Below are 25,675 nucleotides of genomic sequence, written 5' to 3' on the forward strand. Positions count from 1 at the left end.
CAAGGTTCTCGGGAACGGGCCGCGGGGAAGACGTTGGCGGGAGGAGTTAGCGGCTGTTGGGAGAACGGGTCCGCGGAAACAGTCCCTTCCAAAGCCCTGGCCATAGCAGGGTGGGCCGCCTTCCTCCCACCCAGGCCGGGGGCGCCGGCCAGCGGGGGCGCAGTGCGGCCTCGACCTCCCGCCAGGCAGGGCGGCGCAGGAGCGGGGAGCCGCCGCCCGTTGGCCCCGTGGGGTCCCGAAGGCAGGGCTAGTTGTGGAGCTGCCGCCGGGAGCTCGACGGGTGAGAAGGTCGCCATGGTGACGCGGCCCGGGGGCGCGCACGCCACTGCGGTTGGCATGGGAGCGGCGCCGCGGGACCCGGGAGCACCGCTGATTGGCTGATTCAACAGACGCGGGGGGCGTGGGGAGGAAAGTAATTAGCGCTGAGCCCCTAGGCTGCAGCCGCTGGGTGTCCGGCGCCCTCGCCGGAATCTGTCTGCATCGCGTCCCCTCCCACCCCGTCCCCCCCATCCCGCCCCGGCGACACCACCTTCCCAATCCGCCCGCGCCCCGGCCCGGACATAGCACTTGCTAATTGTTCGAGACGTATTTAGACCAAAGGCGGAGAGGAGCGACGCCCGAGGTGGGGCCTTCCGTCTGGAGGACGACCCCCACTTGTCCCTTGGGAAGGGGACGTTCTTTCCCGCAGTGAAGTATCCGCGGTCTTTCGCTTGCGGGCGGGGCGGGAGGCTGGCCTTGAAGAGGAGAAAGTCTAGGACTGTAGGTCTAGACCCCCAAGAAAAGTGGGGCCCTGGTATCCTGGCTTGGAGGTTCGTCAGGCTGCCCGCGCCTTCCGGCCTCCACCAGGTCCTGGAAGAAAGCCTGGGCCGACTCCAGTCGCTGTTTTAGGGCAAAGCAGCGTCGATCGCTGGCGCCCCTAGGCCCAGGCCCTTTCGGCCTAATAATTGCCAGGAAGATCACGTGTCTGAGTGCGCTCCCTCCTGGAGACAGGCCAGCTCCTGGGAGCCTCTGGTGGAAGGGGTTGGCTCACCGGCCTGTGTGTTTCTCCTTCCCTGCCGACGGCAGCCAGTCGAGGCCGAGGCGATGCATCTTAGCAGCTCCAAGAGCGGAGTAGTCCTGGCTCCGGTGTCCCGAGGTCCTGATGCCTGTCAGATGGCGACCAGAGCCCAGCTCGGCCAGGATGCCCCACAAAGAACAGTGCTAGGGGTGCTAACCGAGAACGTGCAGTACAGGAGCAGCCAGGTAATGACGCAGCAGGCGGGGAAGCTGCTGGCGGGGAAGGGCTCTCCTGTCGCGGCGGGAAGTGGGCTTCGCTTGCAGTTCCACCGACAAACTACCCTGGAGAATTCCAGCCCTGGGGTCGGGACTGGGAACACCGAAGTTTAGAGCTAGAAACAGCGAGTACTTTTTCCTCCCTGAAGCTAAAAGGATGAAGCTAAAAGGAAGTGGGAATGCCCCCAAATAAACTATAGACCCGGGGTTACTCCAGGTCAGAGCCGGGTGCAGACCGCCCCGAAGCCATCCTGGACAGCCTTCTCGAGGTGTTGGCTGGGGAGAGCGTCCCATCCGGACTGGATCAGGCTAGACTAGATTATCTCCAAACGTGATTTGAAAGCAGACATCTCCCCACTACTGACATGGGGCAGCTGGGCAAACAGATGACTGGCCATTAGATACCGCTTAACTGATCCCTTAACTGGTTGAAATTAAATTCAGACATTGAAATGCAGATGAGGAGTCTGGATGCCTCAGAATGGATTTTGAGGTTTAAAAAAAAAGCTTCCCCAAGCCTATTATTAGACAAACTCCTGATAACAGTGCTTTCGAAAGCCCGTATTGCTCATCTGTAGTGGAACGAAGCTGGTAATAGTCCAGCGAAGCAGGCGGGCTGGGTCTCCTTTCCGTTTCATAGGTGAGGAAATTTAAGAGGGCTAAGAAAGGGGAAGGAGGTGGGGTGCCCGGAGCAAACTGGAGGGGGGCCAATTGGAAAGAAGCCCCTCACCCTTCTCCCCTGGCCCTTCGAGACTTTTTGTGGCGTCTGATTAATGGGAGAAAAATACCCAAAGTGTTCTGTGGAAAGCTTTGGAAAAAACAGAGTGAAGTTGTTTTTAACAAATGTCATTTGTGGAGCGACGAATGCGTGTACTTCTTTAAACCTGGTTTGTAGGAGCTGGCCTGGCCGCTGGGCCTTTGCTGACGGGTCTAACCTCCACACTGTCCGCCCGACTCCTTGACAACCGTCATCGAGATCCGCCTTACGCTCTGCTTCTCTCCTTGCTCTGCCTCCATCCTCACGCCCAGTTAAAGGCTTTGCGTCCTAATTTCCTAAAAATATAAAGCAACCGGAAGGGAATGTCCAAATGCTCCCAGGTGCCACACAGTCCCCATGCCCACCCTGCTGTGCAACCCAGGCCCCTGCTCTTTATGGGAGGTGAGCCCCTCCCAACTCCAGCACCTTACGCCCTCTTGCCTCTTCAGGGACATTAATCCAACTTTTTTTTTCTCTCCCCAGTTTTCTCTTCTTTACTGGGTCAAACCTGTAAGCGTACAAATACAATTTTTTCATCTTAAAGGTCTTTCAACTACAAAGCTCTCTGCTGTGTCTGACTCTTTATAGCAGGATTTCTCCAGATTTAGTTTATCCCACTAGGTTGTAAGGGCCACCAAGATGAAGATTTGGGATGCCGGGGTCACTACCGAGCTCCTGGGGCTCTGACCGGTGCCTGGCCAGGGGTGCACGCTTGTGTTTGTTGCACGAATGCTCCCTGTCTCTGGTTGTTCTCCTGTTCACTTTTGACTCCGCAGAGCCTTTTTTATTTCCAAAAACAATTTTCTTCTCACTCAGCCTGCAGCACACCACTCTGTCTGGGCTTCCCCCCGCCACCCCCCAGCTCACTGGCCACCCCTGCTGACGATTCCCGTTCTTCCTTATCTAACCTCTGGAAGTTTGAGCGCTCCAGGGCTTGGCATTTGATCTGAGTTTGCACTGCCTCCCTCGGCAATCGCTTCNGACCGGTGCCTGGCCAGGGGTGCACGCTTGTGTTTGTTGCACGAATGCTCCCTGTCTCTGGTTGTTCTCCTGTTCACTTTTGACTCCGCAGAGCCTTTTTTATTTCCAAAAACAATTTTCTTCTCACTCAGCCTGCAGCACACCACTCTGTCTGGGCTTCCCCCACCACCACCCCCCAGCTCACTGGCCACCCCTGCTGACGATTCCGGTTCTTCCTTATCTAACCTCTGGAAGTTTGAGCGCTCCAGGGCTTGGCATTTGATCTGAGTTTGCACTGCCTCCCTCCGCAATCGCTTCAAGGCTCTGAGTGTGAAATACCACCCATCTGTGGCTGGCTCACACTCTCGTCTCCTGTGGGGACCGCTCCGCTCTCTGGCACACAGGCACACACTCCACATCCTATGTGACATCTCCTCTTGGGTCCTTGGCTCGTGCAAAGCCCACCCCAGCCCCAGCCCGCCCTTCCCAGATCTTCTCCTCTCAGGGAGCATCTGTCCTTCCTGTTATTTAGCCCAAAAGACTCCGTCATCCTCAACGCTTCTTTTCCTCCCACCCCTCATCTACTTTGCTGGAAAAACACTACCGGCTCTACTCTGTAAGATGTCTAGAATGTCTTCCCTCTTCATCTTTCCTAACGCTGCACCGGTTCAGAGCCCTGTTGTATCTTCCCTGGGCTTTGCAAGTTGCACCTCCTCATCTTGCTCGTCTTACTGCAAGGTCTGCCTTCTCCTTTCTTTCTGACTTCGTGACCAACTCGGAGCCCTGTCTCACTCTGTGCCGTCTGCTCCCTGCCGTGTCTCGAAGGCACACTCCCACATCAGGGCGCTCACCCATGCTGTTCCCTCGGCCCCGCACGCCCTCGCTCCTCTGTCTGTGGGCCTCCCTCCCTTGGCTGGTTCACGCCTCCGCCCAACTGTGTCTTCCTCGCCGGGGCTCTCCCTGGCCACGCTGTTTAAAGTGGCGATGGCCGTGTCTTCCCGGCACCGTTCTTCCCCGCAGCACTTCTCACTCTCTGACCTACGGGGTCTCCTGTTGCTCGTCTGTCCTTCGTCCTCCTGTGACTAGAATGGAAGCGCCCCCAGGGCAGTTCTTTTGGAACATTTCGTTCACTGCAAACCTCTGGGCACCTGGAGCAACATCTGGCACCCAGCGGAGGCGCAGTCAATGTATAGGAATGTACATCTCCACCCACGCACACCTTCCAATGTAGCAAAAGGCGGCCTTGGTAGTCATTTGGAGTCAGGATTATCTGGTTATAATAGCTTATGATTTGGGTCCTGTATCGTCCCTGTGATGTTTCCAGTGCCGCCATGAAGAATTCTTTTCTTACCAGAGTAGACACAAGCCACATATTTAAGTTGCTCCTGGGCAGGAAAAGTTGTGGGAACACGTAATCCAGAAGGAGTCTCAATGGTAGACGCGAAGATTAGTTATAAGCAATGAAACGTGAACACAGCAGCTAGACCCAGCCTTTGCATACCTGTCACGGATTCATGAAGCTCGCCCTCCTGCCCGGGCTCCGCTGTCCCTCAGTCCCTCCCACATGCCTCACGCTGGCGTGCAAAGTGTGTGTGTGTGCATGTGTGTGAGATACGTCATGCTGGTTCCCACGGGCACACACAATAGTTTCCATCACTCGTATGACAGGAGTAACAGAAAGAGAGAAGCAGTCACTAGCCGGACGGGATTAGATTTCCCAGGGGTTGTGGCATCCTGCCACGCAGACAGAGGCTGTGTTGAGAAACTGAAGTTGTCTGAGTTCCTAAAATCGCCCTGTTTCTCAACAACCAGGGGTGCACCCGGAACTTGATAGGGGCATCGACCACTGCGTACAGAGGAGGACTGTGGGGTCGCAGCCATGTGTCCGGGCTCGGCTGGGTGGGCACTCACAGAGCCCCGGAGCCGTGTGAAAACCAAAGCCCACTGCGGCCCCTCCCGTGTGGTGCCTGTGTCATTGTGGGGAGGAGCCAGGGTATCTTTCCTCTGACCGTGAGTCTCCTTTGATAAAAATGGGAGGAAGATGACAGATTTTGGATGGCTCTCCTCCCAGACGTCCAACGTAGACAAAGACAGCCGAGAAGGCAGCTCTGGGAAGCCACACTGTCTGACACCGCGTGGCAGACACGGACGTTCCCATCTGGGCTCCTCTTGGCTTCCCAGCCTGCTCAGTTTGAGTCACACAGGATCGGGTCGCCTGCTGGTCTCTGGGGTGGGGGGGCCCCTGGCCAGAAACGCAATTCCTTTCTAGGGGATCCCCACGGCGAGGTACTTCTCGGGGTCGGAAAATGCCTTCCCTGCAGCCGTGCCAAAAGCGCAGTCCGCCTGCGGGGCCCACGTGCCGGCCAAGCCGGGATTCGATGTCCACATGGCCGAGCCCGAGCCGGAGGACGGACCTGGCTGCGCAGGGAGCGACGGGGTGTCCTTTGGGGATGTGTACGAAGCGGACACCAGCACACTGAAGTCAGACCCGCACTTCCTGCTGGACTTCAGCACAGGTACGCTGACTACCTGTGGCGGGTGGGCAGGTGGCTGGCAGGTCCCCTGCGTCCGTCATCACCCGCAGTATTCAGTTGCACAGTACCAGCCAGAGAGCGATGCTGCTTCTCACGCCGGCCCGAGGGGGGGGGGGCGGTGGTGGGCCGAGGCTTCCGATGTGGCCTCACTGGAGAACGCCACGCCCCGCCCTGCAGTGTCCCCCATGCTGGTGGACGTGGCTCTCCATCCCCAGTCTGAAGTGGCATCCGACTGGGGCACCGACGTGATCAGCGTGACCGAATATGCTGAAGAAATTCATCGGTATCTCAGAGAGGCTGAAGTAAGTGCTCCCAAGTCCCACCTCCATTTCCGGCAGCCCGGCCCTTAGTAGGAAGACGCGGCAAACTCCTGGCCGCGTAGGAAAGGCCTTCTTGGGGCGCGTCAACATACGAGCGTCTCTGGTGATGCCAGTGGGCAGGTGGGCAGCGGGGGCTCGGCGGGTGTGTGCATCTGGGGGCCACCCATGCCGCCACCCCCGCCTCCGTCGGGTTACCACCCAGCGCATTCCAGAACCAGCAGCTCACTCTCTCTTCTGTATCCTCGCCACGATGTACTTGGCTCTTGTCCGTCAGTTCCCTGCTGACAGTGTCCTGTGACATAGGAGGTGTCCTGTGACGTGTGATCCTCCCGCCAGAGCCATGGTTTGTCAATTCCGAAATGCCCTCCCCACAGACGCGACACCGGCCCAAGGCGCACTACCTTCGGAAGCAGCCGGACATCACGGATGGCATGCGCCGGATCCTGGTGGACTGGCTGGTGGAGGTGGCCGAGGAGTACCAGCTGCGAGCCGAGACCCTCTACCTGGCCGTCAACTTCCTGGACCGCTTCCTTTCTTGCATGTCTGTCCTGAGGGGCAAACTTCAGCTCGTGGGGACAGCGGCCATCCTCCTGGCCTCGTAAGTCATCTGCAGCCTGGGCGACACGAGGCTCCAGCCTGCCCACGCGCGGGGTTCACTCTCCATTCGCTGGCGACAGGCAGTGCTTTGCCATGCGGACCCAGTCATGCCTCTTTGACAGACGGTCACAATTTCATGGTGTTTCCTAAGGAACTGAGTCCCGCCACACCCTCACTCTCAGTCAGATGCTTTTGTAGTGACAATGCAGTTTCGTGACTGCGGCAGCCATCAGCTCGCGTGTCGGTCGCCTTTCGGCTGTCCCACGGCGGTTTGTGCGGTTGCAGTGAACACCCTGCTCATCCCCACCACGGTCGGGCATCAGGAGCAGCGTGGGAAGGGCTGGGCAGTGGTCGAGTTCCTTTGAGGAAGGTGACTGCTGGTGATAGCAGGTTCCTCCGATGCCTCTGGCCTCAGACGTTCTAGTTATTAACTTGCCTAAAAATGTGCCAAGGTTTCCCTACAGACAGAAAGAAAAGCAAAAGCAAAGAATTGATAACTGTGACATTTTATCACTGTCATCCTCTTAGATATACAGCATCATTTGCTAATTCAGTAGAGAAAGCGAAACATAATCTTTCTTTTCTTAATCTAAGACTTAAGGAATTTTTTTTCTGCCACGTGTTCAACGCAGCATTCTTTGCCACCAGAGGGTTTGAATGAGGAGTTCACCTGTGTGTGGCCTTCAGAATCTTTCGGTATTCAGAGAGATTCCCGGCTGGAAGGTGTTTCCGTCACTACTCCCAGTGGGCGGTACAGCCTGTTTGTAGCACTCGTGTTCTTGTTCCGAACCAAGCCCTGATGCCTTTGCAGCCCCGTACCCCTTAGTGGTTCCCCAGGCTGCGGCGGCCACGCGAGAGGCGAGGGGGTGATGGCGTGGAAGGGGCCGCGGGCTCCCAGCGTTACTGCCTCAGGCTCTTGGCCTTCCTTTCACAGGAAGTACGAAGAGATCTACCCCCCCGAGGTGGACGAGTTTGTCTACATAACGGACGACACCTACACAAAGCGGCAGCTGCTGAGAATGGAGCACCTGCTGCTGAAAGTGCTGGCCTTCGACCTGACGGTGCCCACCACCCACCAGTTCCTCCTGCAGTACCTGAGGCGGCAGGGGGTGTGCGTCAGGACCGAGAACCTGGCCAAGGTGCGCCGCGCGGGTCAGCCAGGGGCGCGGGCCTGCCAGTTGGGGTGGGGGTGGCCTTTTTGCTCATGCTTCAGCTCTTCCTGCCTTTGTCCTGGGCCCAGCAAAACTTCTTGGTAATGGAAGAGAACTAACTAAGAACATGACCTCTGGTTACACAATGTTCCTGTCGATCACGCGTGGTAGTCTCGGCTTATCTACTCCCTGAACTCTGAAAGAGGCTTAAGCTTGGAAACTGTGCCCTTGCTGGGTACAGACCACACGCAGGCCACAGCTCTTAGGTGTGCAGAGTAGGAACAAAGTAAATGCGATTAGATTTGGCTCTGATCCCTCCTGACACATGAAGTGAGGAAGCACGGTGCGGTCACCCTGAGCTACAGAACTTCGCCGAAGGCACTGAAGTGTTGCTTGGGCAAAGTTGGTGCCAGCCGCCTTGCTTTAGTCTGTCGGTGTTTCTGTGCTATGCTGACAGTAATTGGGAAGCCCGTCTGCATTTCCCAGGATGTCTCTTCTGACCTGATGGGGTCCCGCTGGTGCTGTTCTCGCCTCTGAGCTGCATCCTGTTGCCTGATGAACGAGTAGCCCTAATATGGCCCTGGTCTGCCTTTGCCTGGCGTTGTCGCTCCACGCCAGTGGCCAGAGGGCCGCACCTTGACCTGGCCCGCATTCGCCTGCACTGCCGGCGTGAGATAAGCAACCCGTCCAAATGCCGTGTGCTCGGGCTAAGTCCGTGTGCGCTGAAATCTGTGACAACGTAAATGTCGTTCCGGCTGGGGGCAGGCCTGGCAGCCACTGACCTAGTGAGCAACCGTGAGCGTCACCTGCACACGCAGCTGATGCGGGCTGAACACCAATAAGACAGTTCGCTCCCCCGGTGTGTCTCAGTCGGCTCGTAGCCTCAGCCCAGTCCCCCACCCCAAGTGTGGCTTCTCCCTCCTGTCTTTAGTACGTGGCGGAGCTGAGTCTGCTCGAAGCTGACCCGTTCCTGAAGTACCTGCCTTCCTTGATAGCCGCAGCGGCGTACTGCCTGGCGAACTACACCGTCAACAAGCACTTCTGGGTGAGGCTCCCACCGCATTTCTGTAGATGAAGTTCAAGGCCTCAGTAAAGCCTGCCGGGTACCACCCAGGGCTTAGGATGGGCTGGCCTCCTGGGCCCCCCCCATGACTGACAACCACAGCCGGTGTGACCTGGACCGGTGGCTTGCTCTGCACCGAGGGGAGGCCGTGGGGAGTCGAGGAGGAGGCCCGTGGGTGCGCTCGCTGAGCGGGAGCAGGTCTGGCAGCCTCATTGCTGCTCTCGGGCCGGGGGCCCTGTGGCGGAAGCGGCACCCATGTCACGGGAAAGCTGCTGACGTTTCCCCAAAAGTGGTGGACAGCCCGGCTCCGGTTGGGGTGGTCGGAGGGTTGGATCCTGACAGGAAAGAACCCCTTGGCCCAAGATGGTGGCAGGACGGGACACGGGCCCCTCGATTCAGTTCTGAAGGTTGTCTTTTATGCTGAAAGAAGTGGGGTGCCTACTTTTATTTTCTAGAATACTGACTCTTGTTCTGAATTCGGCAAAGAATCCTTCGTATTCTGTGTAAACAGGGCATTCAGGTCAGTACATTGCCAGTGTGCAATGTGAGCACGTGTAGAACTCTGGTTGCTCTTTCTAATACTTTGTGTCCAAAGAAAGGTTACGGTTTTTTTGGACCTAAGTGTGAACAGTAAGTGATTAATCTCCTTTATTTCACCGTTTTATCTTCAAATTTCTTATGCCTTGGAGAGTTACGTGACGCAATTTTGTTCTTTTGTCTTCGTTAGCCAGAAACCCTTGCTGCGTTCACAGGCTACTCACTGAGCGAGATCGGGCCGTGCCTGAGCGAGCTGCACAGAGCCTGCCTCGACGTGCCGCACCGGCCCCAGCAAGCCATCCGGGAGAAGTACAAGGCCTCGAAGTGAGCGCCTGGAGTTTTCTTATCCGGGCTCACTATTTAAAGCTTTAATGGGTCATAGCAATGTCAGAATCAAAAACAGAACAAACCACATCTAATGCTAGGCTGGAAAAGCAAGGCTATAAGTTAGATCAACGAAATCAGTTTGGAGAGACCCAGCCTGATAATTTATATTAGAGAGGGAAAGGGAGGGAGAAAGAGAGGGAGAAGAACATCCATGTATGGTTGCCTCTCACGCGCCCCCTCCTGGGGACCTGGCCCACAACCCAGGCATCTGTCCTGACTGGGAATCGAACCAACGACCCTTTGGTTTGCAGATCGACTCTCTGTCCATTGGGGTGACTCTCTGCCACCCCAGCCAGGGCTCCTTTCCTTCTGTTGAATTTCCTAGAAAGCTTCCTGTGGCCTCATGTGGCCTTTGGGAAACTGGAGTCTGGGGCCCGTGCTCAGCTGGCCTGGTCTCGTTCCAGGTACCTGCACGTGTCCCTCCTGGAGCCGCCCACGGTCCTCCCTCTGCAGTGAGTTTCGGGGCTGCAGCGCCTGCGGAACGAAGCCCCCCGATCAGCGCATCGGCCCTGGTGTTTGTAGGTTTCTGCAGGTTGGATCAACTGGTGTCGCTTCCATAGAGATGACCTATTTTTTAAAATGTAAATGCATTTAGGTTCTCTTAGATTTAGTCGTTGTAAATTAGTCTAACACTTTTAAAAGAATAAACAACTTGCCTTCTGGCCACATGTTAGGCTTGTTTACTGAGTACCATGGCGACACCCTCACCTGAATCTGAGTTGAGAGTATGATAATGTCATCTCTGACGTACGATTTCTCCTACGTTGCTCTCAAAACCCTGGCACGCTCTTCGGGTTAGGTTTTCCCAGGGCCCCGGAGACCGTGCTGTCTGGTGAATGCCCGCCCTGAGACGTTTTCTGCAGGCCCCCTCCTTGTCGATCTCTCTAATTGGGCAGAGGAAGGCCCCGCTCAGACGGATGAGTGGAGGGGTGTAAGCAGGCCCCGTGGGCCCCGCCCCCTTCGCGGACTCGGGAAGAGCTAGCCGCCTGCTCCCAGGGCCCTGCAGGGCCTGCGCCCACTCGGCGCTGCCCCAGGGACGGGGCACTCATCTCCCAAAGGGCCGCCATGGTGTCAATGCTCTGAGTTTTTTGAATTTTGTTTTCCATTTTCGGTGCTTAGGTTTTTATCCCAATGTTCATTTTTTATGTAGTCACCCATCAAGCCTACATTTCAGTCTTAGAAGATGCTCCAAGAAGTAGAAAGCACCGATGTCTCTGTGGGAGGGGGCTTCAGCACAATTAACCTAAGCCCCCCGTTTATGTCTCGGGAGGTCCTGGTGCTGAAGCCGCTGATGGCGTTTGCTGTCCTCCGCTCACCCCGCTGCACACGCATGTGCACCCTTCCCGAAGCGCCGAGCGCACTGCAGGAGATGGGGAATCAGAATCCCAAACAAACAAACACTGGAGAGAAAATCAAGAACAGACTTGGCCTTATGGGAAGGCGGTGCTTGTTGGGGATGGAATATAAATTCTGTCAATCCTGGGCCAGCTGCCCGAGGCAGCCCCAGGCCTGCCTCCCCCCACCCCCCACCCCCACCTCAGCCTGCGCGCAGAGTGCAGTCAAGGACACACAGAGGATGAGACCCACGGAGGTTTGGGTAGCACGGGAGGAGATGAAATTAACTCTAAATTTTATGGTCATTTCAAGTTCCTATGAAATTAGAAGTTTAAAGGCATATTTGGCCATATATTACATATTTTGTGAAGATTTTTTTTAAAGTGCCCACAGGCTCTTAAAAGGTCTTAGCGTTGCCCTCCCCGCCCCAGACCCCCTGCAGGTTAACACGGTCACAGAGAGTTCCGCTGTGCAAATCAGCATTTCCCCACATGTGTTGTGTGTTGTTGCCCGAGATTCACACAGTGGACCCGGGGCCTGCATGGGTGCCGAGCACTGTTTTTCTGTTATGTGATCGGCGATTTGTGATCCAACCTTGTAACTCAGGACTGGGTGCATTTCTGTTCACCGCACCTATAGGCACGCTCACCTATCCAACTACTCTTTACCCCTGGCCGCGTAAGAGACTCACCACCGAGCTGCCCCCTCCAAGGGGACAGTGGACGAGGGCAGTTCTGGCTGGGACTAAAGTGATAGAAGTCTGTGTCTGTCCCTTTCAAGCTTCAGAGATTTGAGGCACTGGCCAGGGCAGCTTTCCCCCTCCTCTGCCCATTCACCCCCGCCGTCCCCGCCCTGTGAGCCGCGCCGTCTCCTACAGCAGCGGTTCGGGTCTCGACACAACACGCCTTCCGCGGTAGCACTCCAGTTTCAGAATGTGTACTTCAGGTACAAGGAACCTTGTAGAAACGGACACTTCACTGTGAATCGCTTCGCAAAGAAGGCTTTTTATCTCTAGACCCCAATCCAAAATGTAACCTTGACATTAGGTCCCAAAATCACATGACAGTTGTCCCTCGGCATCTGCAGGAGGTTGGTTCCAGGCCCCGGTGCCTACCTGGATCCGCAGGTAAGCGTTCAAGCCCCGTGTAGAAAATAGCACAGGATGGGAGTAGAGCCTGTGTGTGCACTGTGGGGGGGGGGGCGCCACACACCACTTCATTGTGTGAATTCAGCTTAGTGCTCGGCACGTGGCACACTCAAATTTCACATTTTGGAAATTTCTGGGATTTTTTTCCAAATATTTTTGATCCCCGGTTGGTTGAATTTGTTGATGCAAAACCCGCAGACACAGAGGCGGGTGTACCAGATACAGGGGTCTGAACCCGCAACTCATGCTCTTTGCTGCCAGTGGTTTGCACGCACCCCGTCCCCACCGCCCAGCACGCACCTCCGCTGCCTGCCGAGAGGCGGGCCTCGGCTTTGCTTCCCTTCCTACTGCTGCTTGTGTGTCGCCACCAAACTTGACTTAGAAACATAACTCACCTCTGCTTCCCACCAGCTCAAGGGAGAATAGCAGCTTTCCATGCGTCTCCTTTCTTCCCTGTCTGTGGTGTTGGTCATGCGTGGGTTTTGTGCTTCCCGTGTCCATAAACAGTAACTGTTACTCAAAGTTACTGGTTACTGACTCTCAGGCTTCTGTGATGCCTGTTCTGGGCAGCAGTGTGCTTTGTCTGTGGAGTAAGTAGAACCCCAGTTATTTACACTAATGTGTGGTTTAAAGGAATGTACCACAGTTTATCTGTTTTCTTGCTTTTTCACACCTCTCTCCACACCCACCCCTGCCCACAACAAGCCAGCCAGGAAAGGAAGTTGCTCTGGACTGGGCTGTGGGCATGGAGTGCCCTGCCCGTCTGCCCCTGTGGTCCCTGGGCCCTGTGGCGTCAGACAGAGCCAGGCCTCTCTGGGGGAGTCACAGCTGGCCATGAATCTAGGGGCCCGTGTTGAGGTGGCCGAGAGAAAGGACTAGGGGAACAGCATTTGCTCAGCCCCTATCAGGAGCCTGGGAAGGACGTGCAGTTTCCAAACCACCCAGTCGTTTCTGCTGTGCATCACGGCAAATGTTCCCCACCCGGGAGGGAGCCCGTCCAGCCCTGGTTCACCCCCCAGAACCTTCCAACTGAAGCCCATGCGACTGTACAGATAACGTGCCTTTGCCTGCGCTACCCTCAAGCCTCCTGTCTCGGTGCCCTGACTGGAGGATGAGACACACCCCTCAGCCTGGGGCTCCAGGGCAAGGACCCCTGCAACATTCAAGGTCTCCCATTATGAGTTTTTTTTAAGATTTAATTTATTTTTAGAAGGAGGAGGAGGGGGAGGAAAGAGAGGGAGAGAAATTGATTGGTTGTCTCTCACACAGTCCTAACCAGGGACCCACAACCCAGGCATGTGCCCTGACTGGGAATTGAACCTGTGACCTTTCAGTTTGCAGGAGGATGCCCAGTCGGCTGAGCCACGCAGCTCAGGGCCCCCATTATGGTTTATTACTTCAGTGGGGACCTCCCTTTAGTCTCATGGGTGTATGCAAACTTATTTTAGCAGTAAGTTGTTTATCTCTGATATATCTTTTATTGGTGATCGCCGGATGTAAGGGTATTCTCTAAAAACAAAATGGCCTTTTGAGGCTGGGTTTTTTTTTCATCTTTATGGGCACTTTAATCAGACCAGCGATCTGAGGAGACAGTGAGTTTGTAGCCTAACAGACTGTGTTATTAAATTCCATTTTAAAATAGCCTTTTTCATAAGGAGAACAAAGTGTAGGTCAGGGCTTTGGAATTCAGAGAAAAGTTAATTTAAAAACCTGCAGCATCCTCACCCTGGGGTGTGGTCTCTGTGTCCTGGGCTGAGGGCGTCTCGCCCCAGAGCACGGCGGCCCAGACACCAGCGTGATGGCTTGCCGCGCTCCCGGGGCACAGAGGTGGGGCGGCCGGGGGTCTCCTGGAGCCAGGGCGGGTCACACCTTCAGTTCCGGGAACAATAGCTTTCACATGTGTTGATTCTTACGCTTATTAGCCATTGCCTACACTAAAATCTTCCAACTTCGGAGTCCCCCATCATCCCCCCCACTGTCAGTTTAAACTGTCTTATTTCTACGAGATCAGTTTCACATGCACTCATTTTGCTGTTGAGCGCCTACCTCGGCACTAGGTACTGTCTGGCAGGGCCCTCAGAAACACATTTAATTGCAGATCCGCATAAGGGGGCACCTGAGTGGCGTTCCTTTCATTGCACGGACAGCTGCTCAGGACTCGAGCCTCAGGAGACACCGGAGCCGCCGCCTCTTTGTCCAGCTCGTGACTCAGGACATGTCACGACACTCAGGTCCCCGTGGTACCAGCCTGGATTCTACAACCACCAGCTACTGGAGCTGTGCTTACGCAGGCAGAGCCCCTTCTTTCTGTGAGGGGGTGACGCTGGTGCTGCAGACTCGGGAGGAACAGGAAGACGCTTTCGGGGTGCCCGCTCTGCAGCCGTGTACACGGCTGAGAGAGGCCCCGAACATGTCCGCACCAGGTGCGGAGCGGGGCATGCGGGGCCGACCTGGGCTCGTCTCAGCTCAGCCCGACCGAACGTGAGTTTTCTCTCCTCGCTTTGGTCTTCAGCGAAAGAGACTGTCACCCAGATACCTCCCCGTGGAAGTGCCGCCCCACTGTCCAGAGTCCTGTTTTGAACACGAGTCATCCAAAATGCACGCTCTGCAGTTTCGGGGGCTCAGCCACTCGTCTCTTAGGGGACCCGAAACCGGGAGGCAAACACGGGAAGGGCCAGAACTGCCTTAGAGGAAGACCATCTGGAGACCAGGGGCCCAGTTCCAGTTGGGCTAAGAACGGAGCAAGACTCGTATGTTCAAGTGAGCTGCTTGCCTCCACCACCGCCCCGAAACCTCTAGTTCATCGCCTTGAAGAAGCCTCTCTCCTGTCGCTCCCCAGGGCGGGTTCGAGAAGGGAGCCTCTCTTTCACAGCCCCCCTTTCCCTAGGAGACCCCACTGGACTCTTGTTCTCAGCAGGTGAGGAAAGAGAAGGAACATGGAGAAGGCACACCCACTCGCACTGCTGGAAGTGTGGTCTGGCCGTAAGCTCTGGGAGCAGAGGGCAATTCAGTGTGGACAGACAGCCTCTGCCAGCGGGCACCTCGGCGCCCCCGACCTCAGCCTCATCGCGAGTTAGGACTTTGCAGTTTTGTGTTACTCATTTTGTTAACTATTTCTCTCATATCTAGATCTCCCCTTGAAAGGACTGACATTTGAAAGTCGACCTCTTCTGAGCAGTAACATTCCAGAAATAATGGATATGATAGGCGAGTTTAACACACATTAAACATATACAACTACAGCCTGGGAGTCACTCAAAATTCTGTCCTCCAGTGGGGCCGTGCGCTACCCCTTGGAAAAGACCCCGCTGCAACTGCAGAGAATCTGCACTGCTCACCGGGTGGAGCCGACAAGAACTCCCGTTCACACTCGCCCTCAGCCCGAGGGCGCTGGGCAGGAAGTCTGAGGGCTGGTGCTAAACTGCCTTCTGTGCTGGGAAAGGTAGGGTCTTGGGGGTTAAGGACCACAGGCGGGGGCGATAGGGATGCAGGCCTTTGCCACAATGGGGTAGCATCTCGTTTCCGTCATTTCTCCTCCCTTTTCTCCCCGGCACCCCAGTATTAGCCAGGGCGGCGGGGAGTTCGGCTCCTCTGTCTGCACAATTTGACGTGGCGGTTCTGACATCCGGAGCAAGAAAAGGGCTGCAGGGGGTGCCTGAGCTGGGATGATACACCGGACTCTGCATCTGTGCTCCACGACTTTCCCATCAAGCTATAGCATAATAGGGGCTATCCTCCTGCTGCCTGACTCCATCTCCGTCGCCACGCTCGGCCGTGGCTGCCCTGGCTCAGCCCCGGCTCAGCCCCGTCTCCCCCAGGTGCATCTGTCACCGTAGCAACCTCCTCCTGCCGCTGCCTCCTTTCTCCCTGCTTGCAGTGTTCCGAAACGAAACTGGCCCTATCAGGATGCGATCGTCACTGCACCTAACTCTTCAGCATCTCATAAACCCTGGGAGAAAACAGGGGACCTGCAGGCCCTTTCCTGGCCAGAACCCCCCCAAGCCCAAACAGACTGCTCTGCTCTGGTTACCTGCCAGACTATGGCTCCCTGAGTGGCCTTGCCCCTCCCCGAATTCTCCAATGCTCTCTCCTTGAAAGACACTTGCCGCTTCCCGGTACCCCCAAGCTGCCACTGAACCACTCTCCAGGGCTGATTTCGGCTTCCCGTCCCCTGCCAGCCTCGGGATGTCCCTTTACTACAAGTGGCTGTTGTTCCCTGTCCCCTCCCAGACCACACATGTCATCCCCGCCCTCGTGACACCTGCTTTATGCTAGAGACTCGGTGGTATTTTGTTGAAGACTGAATGGGTTACACGCTTTATAGACAATCACTGGCCCTCGAGTCTGTCAATTCTAAGGCGATGTTGCTGGGAAGCACAGAGCCTCGCAAAGCTGTTTGGATGAGTGGAGGTCAAAGGAAAGCCTGCGTGTGCTGTTTGGATGAGTGAAGGTCAAAGGGAAGAGCAAGCGTGTACTGCTGACGCCTCATACCAACTGCACTGGCTTCACAATTCAGGCACATTTACCGCACCGGAACCCGAAGAGAAAGAGAAACTTTCATTAGGATTTGGAAACAAAGGGCGTTTCGCAGCGAGAGGCGGGAATACAATGGCCTTTTGAGGGACAGATTTAGGGTTTTGCTGTCTTTTGGCCTTTATGCATCTCTCCCTCTGCCGTAAAGGGAGGGTCTTTTTCTTTGAAAGAGGTGGGTCCTGAGCTGCCGTTCAATCAGCAACAACAGCTTTATCTTGCACGTGCTCCGGGCGCCGGACGTACGTCTTTCTTGCTTCTGAGATGCATCTGTAGAAGCCCTGTTTACCGGATGATCTATTCTTTGGTCATGTTTAGAGAGTCACCTTCCGATGACATAAAGGCCCAGATCCTCCCTTGTGGGGCAGAATGGAAGGGGACAGCTCCTCCCGGGTCCCCTGTTTCCTTCCATATTAGAAATCATGTTGCTTTGGGTTCTTTTTGCAAAGTCATCCTTAAAAAGGAAAAGATAGTGATTACTTAACCTGAAACTTCCCAAAGGACGGACTCTGATATTTAGCGCTATGTTAATATATGAAATACAGCCCTGACGGGGGAGGGTGCTCAGCTGGCTGGGCTCCACTCCACAAAGTGAAAGCCTGTGGACACTATTCCCAGTCAGAGTCCAGGCCTGGGGCGTGGGTTTGGTCCTCATCGGGGTGCTCACGAGAGGCAACTGGTCGATGTTCCTCTCCCCCCTCTTTCTGAAAATAAATAAAATCTTTAGAAAACATATATGCAGTACAAATAGGGCTTTCTGGGTTGGTACGATGATTTTGTAGTTCTTCTGTCCTTATGGGAGTGGCAACGTGCACGATTCAAAGCCTGACGCCCCGGTATTTCCTTGGTTTGGGGAGGCAGGACTGACTTCACATTGTTTAGGCGAGAGCAGCGCCGGCTGAAGAAAGTAGCGGGGGACCGTGGCGGTTCGGTGGCAGCCCTAGCTCACCGCGACAGCGTCAGAGTCATTTTCAATCCTTTGGTGACACAGTCCCACAGTGAAGTGGGATGATAATTTTCTCAGACACCTCATGTTTCAAAAATGTCACCCTATTAATTTTGATTAGACGTATCATTTAAATTGCCTCTCCAATTTTAAAATGATTACATAAAAGCGCTGATTTGGGGCCCGAAACAGATTTGCTCAGGAAGCACATTCGAGCGAAACGAGCAGATTTTAAGTAAGCAGCACACATGCCCTTCGCTTCAGAAGATAACCAGGTAATATATTCTCCTGTGAATTCTACCAACCCAGGGTCGCACACGAATACGTTATCACCTAATTTCTGATGCTGGGTGAGCCTCGCTATAAGGAAAACAAGTCGTTTCTTTCCTGTCCAGACTGAGAGCACTGACCGCTAAGTTCTTCCACCAGACCTGGACCCCCCACTTCTAGGGAGCGGGGGAACGGGCCGTGAGAGCGAGGAGGGAGCACTCCGAATCCTGTTTGCCCAGAGGCAGAGTTTTGATGGGCAAGATGACGGGAGTGTGAGAGAAGGTATCATGGTTTATTCGCCCTGCATGGAGATAAGAGACAAAAGGAAGAAGCTTTCCACCAGGAAGGTTCAGAAGGGGCCCCAGCTTTCAAGTCACCTTGGGGGCTATCACAAGAGTCCTATGTTCCAGGTGTACTGAAAGATAGAATTCCAGGCCCATTTGCAGAAAGGACAGTGTGGGACGAAAACAAAAAGTAAAAATAAGAATTCCGAGTGGAAATAGTCTAAGCAGAACTCTGACGGGAGGGCGAGGGCACAGCTCCAGAATGCAGTTCAAAGTGAGAATAACAGGCGGTTGTTAAGCCCCGTCTTAAGGAGAAGACCGTGGGAGGGGCCCTAACCCGAACCCTAACCCGCCCTGTCCCCAGACTCCTGAGTTGCTGTCACTGCCGGGAACCACAGCGGTACTGCTGTGGGAGAAGCAGTCACTGATTCCCGAAATCAGCCGGGGTTTTCCCATTTCGGGGGAAGGTAAGACTGTTAATTTATTCTTGCAGAATACTTTCGTTGGTATTTCCTAAACCCTTCTACCCATAACCAATCCATAGTTGCCACTGACAAACAGATACAGCTCTCACATGAATGTGAGTACTTTCACTTCAGTCAATAAGTAAGACAGTGAGACTAAACAAGTAAGGAGAAGGGAGGGAGGAGCAGAGGGAGAGAAACATTGATCAGCTGCCCCTGGCACTCACCCCGACCGGGGATCGAACCCGCAACCCAGGCATGTGCCCTGACTGGAATCCAACTGGCAACCCCTTGCTCTATGGGATGATGCCCAACCCACTGAGCCACACCAGTCAGGGCCAAAACGTTATTTCTTGATGTCTTCACTGTAGCTGTAAATCTCAAAATAAACACAAGAAAGGCAAGGCAGCATCGGCCGCTGAGTAACTGACTCCTGCTTGCCCTCTGCTACGCAGAGACGGACTCGAACGAAGCAACACGTGTGCCCTTCATCCCCAAAGAATCCTTTACAGCCAAGTGCTCAGGGTGGAGGTGGTGCCTCTTCTGCCAAAAGATGCCACTTGCCCGGGGGGACTGGGGCTCCAATGGGGCTTAGGAAGCTTAAACGCAGAAGGTACACGGAACACGGGATTTGCAGGCTCCTGGGCTCCCGCTGACCAGACGACTGGGCACAAAGATGGGTTGACTCGTCTCAGATTGGAAACGTATGTACCACGGCAAACCAACCAAACGATCAGCAGGAACGTGTGGAAGGCACACCATCACCACCATCATCGTCCACGACAACGGACATTCCTCCCGTGTGCGTGACACGCCCACTACCCATGTTGGAGGCAAAGTGACTATAAGATGTGGATTAGGCCACAGAGGACCAAAAATCTGGGCTGTAACAGGGGATGCCAGATATGACGTAAAGACAGAAGCACAGATTGCAATGGGAAGTAGTATACGGTGAGAGATACAGTATACGGAGTTCCTGGTAAGAGATATAAGGGAGCATATGGTAGAGATACAGTGTATGCAGTAAACGGTAAGAGATGTAAGGGTAGCCGGTTTAGTGGGCATCATTCTGGATTCTGCGATACATTCAGTACGAAGTTAAGAGCTGACCTCAGTGCTTGGGAAAATCGCAGTCTGAGTGAGGCATGGGCTGGACGTGGAATAACGAGAGGACAAACAGGAGACGACAAAGAGCTAAGTCACAAAATGCAGAGTGAAGACCCAGGAAGACGGAAGAGAAAGAAAAGGCCAGAGCCGTGTGGCGTCAGAATTGGGTGGCCCTGGGGGGGGCGGGGGGGCAGGAGTGTGCTCTGTGAATCTGTGGGAGTCAGGGCGCGTTTGGGTGATGGAAGGGAGAAGGGAGTGGTCACGTCTGCAGGTGAAAATCTCAGTTTTGGTCACCTTCGGAAAGTTTGTCTGCAAAGCATTCATTCAACACCAGGGTTCGGCTGGAGAGATTTTGAATGGGAGCTGAAGAACACGGGAGTTCCACGGTGGGCACGCTGTTGGGTTTGGGAGCCACTTTCCTGTTGGTTCGGTAGACACTGACGGAGGACCCTGCCAGGTGTGGGGCAACACTGTGCCGGGTCCCAGGCTGAACAAGATGCGCACCAAGGACACGGGACAGTGGCCAGGTCTGATTACACGCAACGGGATCCGACCTCCAACGGGGATACAAGGGGCTTTAGAGGAGAAGCCCCAAACCCAGGCTTGGAAAGCCAGAAAAAGTTGAGATGAGGAAGATGAAGATGGGTTCCCCACGTGCCGGACACGGGCCTGGAGGAGGCATGAGTAATTTGGGCGGTGAGCCCACCTGCTGGGGTGCAAGTGCTCCGAGTTGTTTTGTTGGTCTGGAGCCGAGAGATGGGAGCTGAGGCTGGAGGCGCAGACTGGGCAGGTGCTAGACGGGAAAATACTGGTGAACTAAGGCATGGAATCTGGACTCTCTCCCGGGGGCAGTGGCGAGTCAGTACCGGGAGGGGGGCAGGGTTGTGTCTGTAAACTCGGGCAGGCTGCAGTGTGGACAATGGATCGGGTGGTTCAGGGGCAACGCTGATGTTATCACCGCGTCGTTGTCATTTCCACACAAAACAGGAAAGGAGACATCAGTGCCTCCAGGCCCCTCCCTCCACACCTCTATCTGGCCCCTTGCCTCAAGATGACAAACTTTTCCTTTAGGGGCATGGGGCCCTGATGCTGCCTGGGTAGACCCCAGCCACGGGCCACTCCTGTCTGCACAGGTCCCAGCCCGAAAGGAGGGCACTTGAAAACATAAAAGACAAGGACACAGTTCAGCACAATTACATCGTGGAAGGGATGCACCAGGGAATTGCAGTGATTCAACTCGAGGTCTGCTGAGCGCTTTGGAAACAGCGGATGTGGCCGCTTAGAGAAGCTCGGTGAGGTAAGCAGGCTGTGGGCCGCAGGACAAAACTAAAACGCCCTCTGGGGAGAGACTTCCGCCACCCCCTCAAGCAACATTTCAGAACCTGGGGCAAAGGCCAGCGGTGTGCATAATAAGGAATTACATGCGGGCCACGCACAGCCTCGGCTTGGATTCCAGGGGCCCCAAATTCCTTTTCCTTTTCTGTTTTCATCTCGGGCGGCGGAAGATCAAAACCAATCTAATTCCACACACTGGAGTCGTAGTAAATTTTAAAGTACTTGAGGTGTTAGCTCTGAAAATGAGATCACGCAAAGGGACATCTGTGCGTTCTTCTATCCTGGGATTCTGAAATTCGGGGCACCCAGCAGCATTCCAAGGTAATAGAAGCTACGTGTGATCACAGTTGCTTAATATGCGCAATTAATGAGATGCTGACTCCTGCCATCGGCCTGCCAGACAGAAACGCTCTGGGGGGGGGGGGGCTGTCTTACAGGACGATGAGACTCATGGTGCGAATGTTGCAACGCCATCGGAACGGGGAAGGAAGCCATTCCGGAGCCCTACTAAAAATAGGATGCCGCACCGAGGCAGGAAATTAGAAGTGCGTGTTCTGTTCGCCACAGCCGACCAGCCGTTCCCTTCCAAACAGTCGCGTTCACTCCCAAGCTACTCTGACTGAGACAGAAGGAGCTTCAACCCCAAAGAACAAGAAACCGATGGACCTTCTGTTCCCGGGGCCACAGACCCTCTCTCCCTTCCTTCCTCGTGCAAGTGGACAAGTGTCAGTGGTGGAACAGGAAGTCAGGGGGGTAAATCAACCTTAATACAGGGGACTGACATTAGGAACATTCTGTAGGATTGTGTTCCGTAATATTCAGTGTGTGCCTCTTAACAACAACGCACACACACTGAATTTTGCTTTAGGGACAGATGGTCTTCAATGGCATTTTTGGAACTCTTGTTGTGGTCCATAACTTCTAGGGTCATATCCCACTTGTATGGAATTACTTAGACAAAGAGAAAAGAGAAGATAGCGGGTGTTCCTTGTGGCACGAACTCTCTGGCTGGTGGAAGGCAGGATCAGGGCTCTGCGAGGATTTCTATGGTGAAGCCAGGCCCTTCTCAGCTCGGGATGACTTAGGTGCCCGGCCAGTGCCAAGGCCGCCCGGAAGTCCCAGTGACATTGTGCCTGCAGCAGACTGACAGATGAGAATCCCACAGCTGGAGCAGAAGGGCTCAGAGGCCTTCCACTTCTGCAAGAGGAGCCGGAGGACTTAACTGGTGGGGGCGTTTCCCTGACAGCTTTTCTACAACTGTTCACAACGTCCTGGAACCTAAAGTGCCCCACATCTGCAGAGGGAGCTGGCTTGTACTGAAAGAGGCAGCGAAGGGTGTTTTTGAGGCTCAGCTGCTCTGGTTTTCCCACCAGCAAAGGCCTTGAGAGAGTCCTCCGGGGCCCCCGGAGCTGTCCTGTGCCGTAACTCGGGGTGCTGGACAGTAACATCCGCCTGCAAAGCAACCGTCTAGTTCTCCCCTGAGGGTCAGCAGTGCGGGCCTTGGAGCTGCAGGCCAGGCGGGGACATCCGAGCTCCCAGTGCAAAGTGGGGCGTGCGGACTGAAGAGAGAAAAAAAGAGTTCCTGACCTGTTTTGGGCCACTGGGTTATAAGGTTCCCACGTCCCTGTCCGCCGTCCCCCCCATGGTGAGATCTGACAGCCGAAGTTGCTCACGCTGGCAAATGAATTGCTCCCCGGGGGCTAACACATGGGACGCCCTCTAGAGGAAGGGGGTTTTTACCCCTCGAGGTATCCAACCCGGTATAATTAGTTTCAGTTTCGTTAGTACACCACGAGCTGCCAGGCGGGGTCGGGCACAGCCATTAACCAGCTGTAGGCTTCTTTGGATCTTGATTTAATCATTTTAAAGTTGGAAGTTTCCCTGGCTGGTGCAGCTCAGTGGATGGAGCGCTGACCTGCGAACCAAAGGGTCACCAGTTCGATTCCCAGTCAGGGCACAGGCCTGGGTTGCGTGCCAGGTCCCCAGTGGGGAGCACATGAAAGGCAACCACACATTGGTGTTTCTCTCTCCCTCTCCCTCTTTCCTCCTCCCTTCTCCTCTCTCTAAAAATAAGTAAATAAAATCTTTAAAACATGTTAAAGTTTCAACCAAGTAATTCACAACTGTCCTTGCCCTGAGATGAGCTGTGTTCCTGCACGTTCCAGAGGCGACTGTCAACGGGTGCGGGAACTAGGACTCAGCCAAGGGAACGGCGGGGATATTTATTTCTGACCCGTGCGGATGTGCTTTGCGCGACGGGCCACGGTCACCCCGGGCAGGGTCATCAGCGCAGACGTTTCCTGGAGACGTTTCCTGAATGGCCGCAACCAAGTGGGTGAACCACTCGGTCTAGAAGTGGCCCCCGACAAGGGCATCTTATTACCCACGGTATCACTCAACACTGTCGCCTTGAACCTTCTTTGCTTTGTCTCTTCAAGACGAGTTGATGTGTCCTCCTACCTGGGAAGACACAGCATCATCTTCCTGTTCGCCATGAGTGAATCTGCAGCGTGAGGATGGGGGAGGTCTCGGTCCTCCTGCTCAAACGCGCTGCCAGGTTAGGTGAGCAGATGCCCTCCCGTCCCAGGAGGGGCCGCGGACACAGTGGCCTTTGAAGAGTCAGGTGCCAGCCCTCTTCCGAAAAAAACCATAAATCCTGGCTAAGACACACGACCACCTGCCCTGGCCGGGTGACTCCCCTGGCTGAAGCCTCGTCCCACACACCGAAAGATTTCAGGCTTGCCTCCTGGTCGGGGCACGTGCCTGGGTTGCAGGTTTGGTCCCTGGTTGGGGTGTGTACTGTAGGCAACCGACTGATGTGTCTCTCTCTCCCTCCGTCTAAACTTGATAAACATATTTTAAAAAATAATTTAAAAAACGTACATTTTCCAGATGATGCCAAGTGCGACCACATTGCTATCGGTGGGACATGCCAATCCAGGGACTCCACGCCCCTCCAGGCCCGGGAAGCCCAGATGCCCCCCGTGCACCAGTCCCTGGGCCTGTGCCCAGGAGAGGGGGCGAGGGGATAATTCCAACGACCTGTCTGCCGGGAAAGTCTTTTCTGTCAAAAATTCCACTTTAAAGTAACAGTCCCGGTGTTTCACACGGGTTTAACCCGTGCAGTGGAGCCACAAACCGCTTTCCTGTTCCCACTCTCAGATTTCTTCCTGTCACTCACAGCCCACTTAAAAAAAAGTTTTGGTTAACACTTAGCTGACTTTGGGCTGCGATGAGGTCTGATCCCGTCTTGTATCAAAACTTCAAGCTTGTGGTCAATTCATAGCTTCCCCAGCACCCCCTACTAGCTTGGGGTGCCCCCTTCCCCAGCTCAGAACCCCAAGGTAGGGAAGAGTCAATATTCTGAGTGCCCTCCTTTCTGCACCCACTCCCCTGGCTCCCCAATGTCCAGAGAAAGGCAGAGGTCTGAGAGGCAGCTGGGCGAAGGCCAAGGTCACTGGTGCTCTCCCTGGGCCAGTGCTCGTGGCTGCGATGCCCGCCCCCTGGCTGGCACTGGGCACTGACTGATTTTGTCGCCGTGTCATGGAGGGTTCTTCGGAGCCCTCCCCTGTCCCAACTCCACGCTTCGGACATCGCCTTCCCTGACGCGGGCGGTGGGCTCAGCAGCAGCCGTTGGGGACCCCTTTCCCCCTCAGGTCCCACCTCCGGCAGAACAGACGTTTTCTGGAACATAATTCCGTGAGCATTTCTTTGCTTTCCACAGCACACTCTTTCTCAGTGCCCTGTTCTCCCCTCCTGGTGGGAACGCACCCCGCTCGCTCCAGCGGCCACTGACTCCCCGCCGCAGAGCCCAGTAGCTCGAAGCCCCTCAGTTCCACTCACAACCCATAATGCTCAAATTTGTCTCCACCGAACTTTTATTTTTTGAGTCCTTTCAGACGTCCCGAGAAGGCGTGGGGCTGACACGCAGAGTGCTTACCCCACATAGCGCCTCCCTCTAGTTCGCCCTGTTGTTCTCTTACCAGGGTGGGGCACGTGTCACAGTAAACGGACCCGGAGCAACACATGGTCACTATCTGAAGTCCATTTTGCACTCAGGTGTTCTTGACTCTGGCTGAGTGCTCTTTCTCTGCCTCAGGACCCCACACTGCTTCCGTCGTCTCCCTGGGCTCCTCTCGGCTGTGACAGTTTCTCCGGCCTTCTTTGCNAGAGTGCTTACCCCACATAGCGCCTCCCTCTAGTTCGCCCTGTTGTTCTCTTACCAGGGTGGGGCACGTGTCACAGTAAACGGACCCGGAGCAACACATGGTCACTATCTGAAGTCCATTTTGCACTCAGGTGTTCTTGACTCTGGCTGAGTGCTCTTTCTCTGCCTCAGGGCCCCACACTGCTTCCGTCGTCTCCCTGGGCTCCTCTCGGCTGTGACAGTTTCCCCGACCTTCTTTGTCTTGACCTCGGCAGCTCAGAGGACTTCTGGTCAGGCAGTTGGTGGAAAGCCCCCAACTGGGGGTTGCCCAGGGTCTTCCTGTGATGAGACCGGGTTGTCAGTTTTTTGGAGGAAGGTCATGGAGCTGAAGTGCCTTCTCCCTGAATCACATCAAGGGCAAAGAAGTGGGAAGCACTCGGAAATGAGAGGGTGTGTCACGTCGACGCTGACTTTGACCGCCTGCTGTGGGGGCGTCTGTCGGGTGTCTCCACCGGAAAGTTCCTTCCCCCCT

At 55.1% G+C, this 25,675-nt stretch overlaps 1 protein-coding gene across 1 annotated transcript; it reads left to right on the plus strand.

Moving 5' to 3' along the window:
* Positions 1 to 523: 523 nt before the first annotated feature.
* On the plus strand, positions 524 to 10,235 carry CCNA1 (cyclin A1). The gene is made up of 9 exons (XM_037057660.1): positions 524 to 622; positions 1,066 to 1,242; positions 5,259 to 5,505; positions 5,701 to 5,825; positions 6,218 to 6,441; positions 7,375 to 7,579; positions 8,523 to 8,636; positions 9,382 to 9,515; positions 9,983 to 10,235. Exons 2-9 carry the CDS (start codon positions 1,084 to 1,086, stop codon positions 10,032 to 10,034), a joined length of 1,260 nt encoding a protein of 419 aa, XP_036913555.1. The 5' UTR covers positions 524 to 622; positions 1,066 to 1,083; the 3' UTR covers positions 10,035 to 10,235.
* The last annotated feature ends 15,440 nt before the right edge of the window (positions 10,236 to 25,675 follow it).

Source organism: Sturnira hondurensis, unplaced genomic scaffold, assembly GCF_014824575.4.
Source record: "Sturnira hondurensis isolate 20B ecotype Veracruz unplaced genomic scaffold, ASM1482457v3 Scaffold0009719, whole genome shotgun sequence".
NCBI lineage: Eukaryota > Metazoa > Chordata > Mammalia > Chiroptera > Phyllostomidae > Sturnira > Sturnira hondurensis.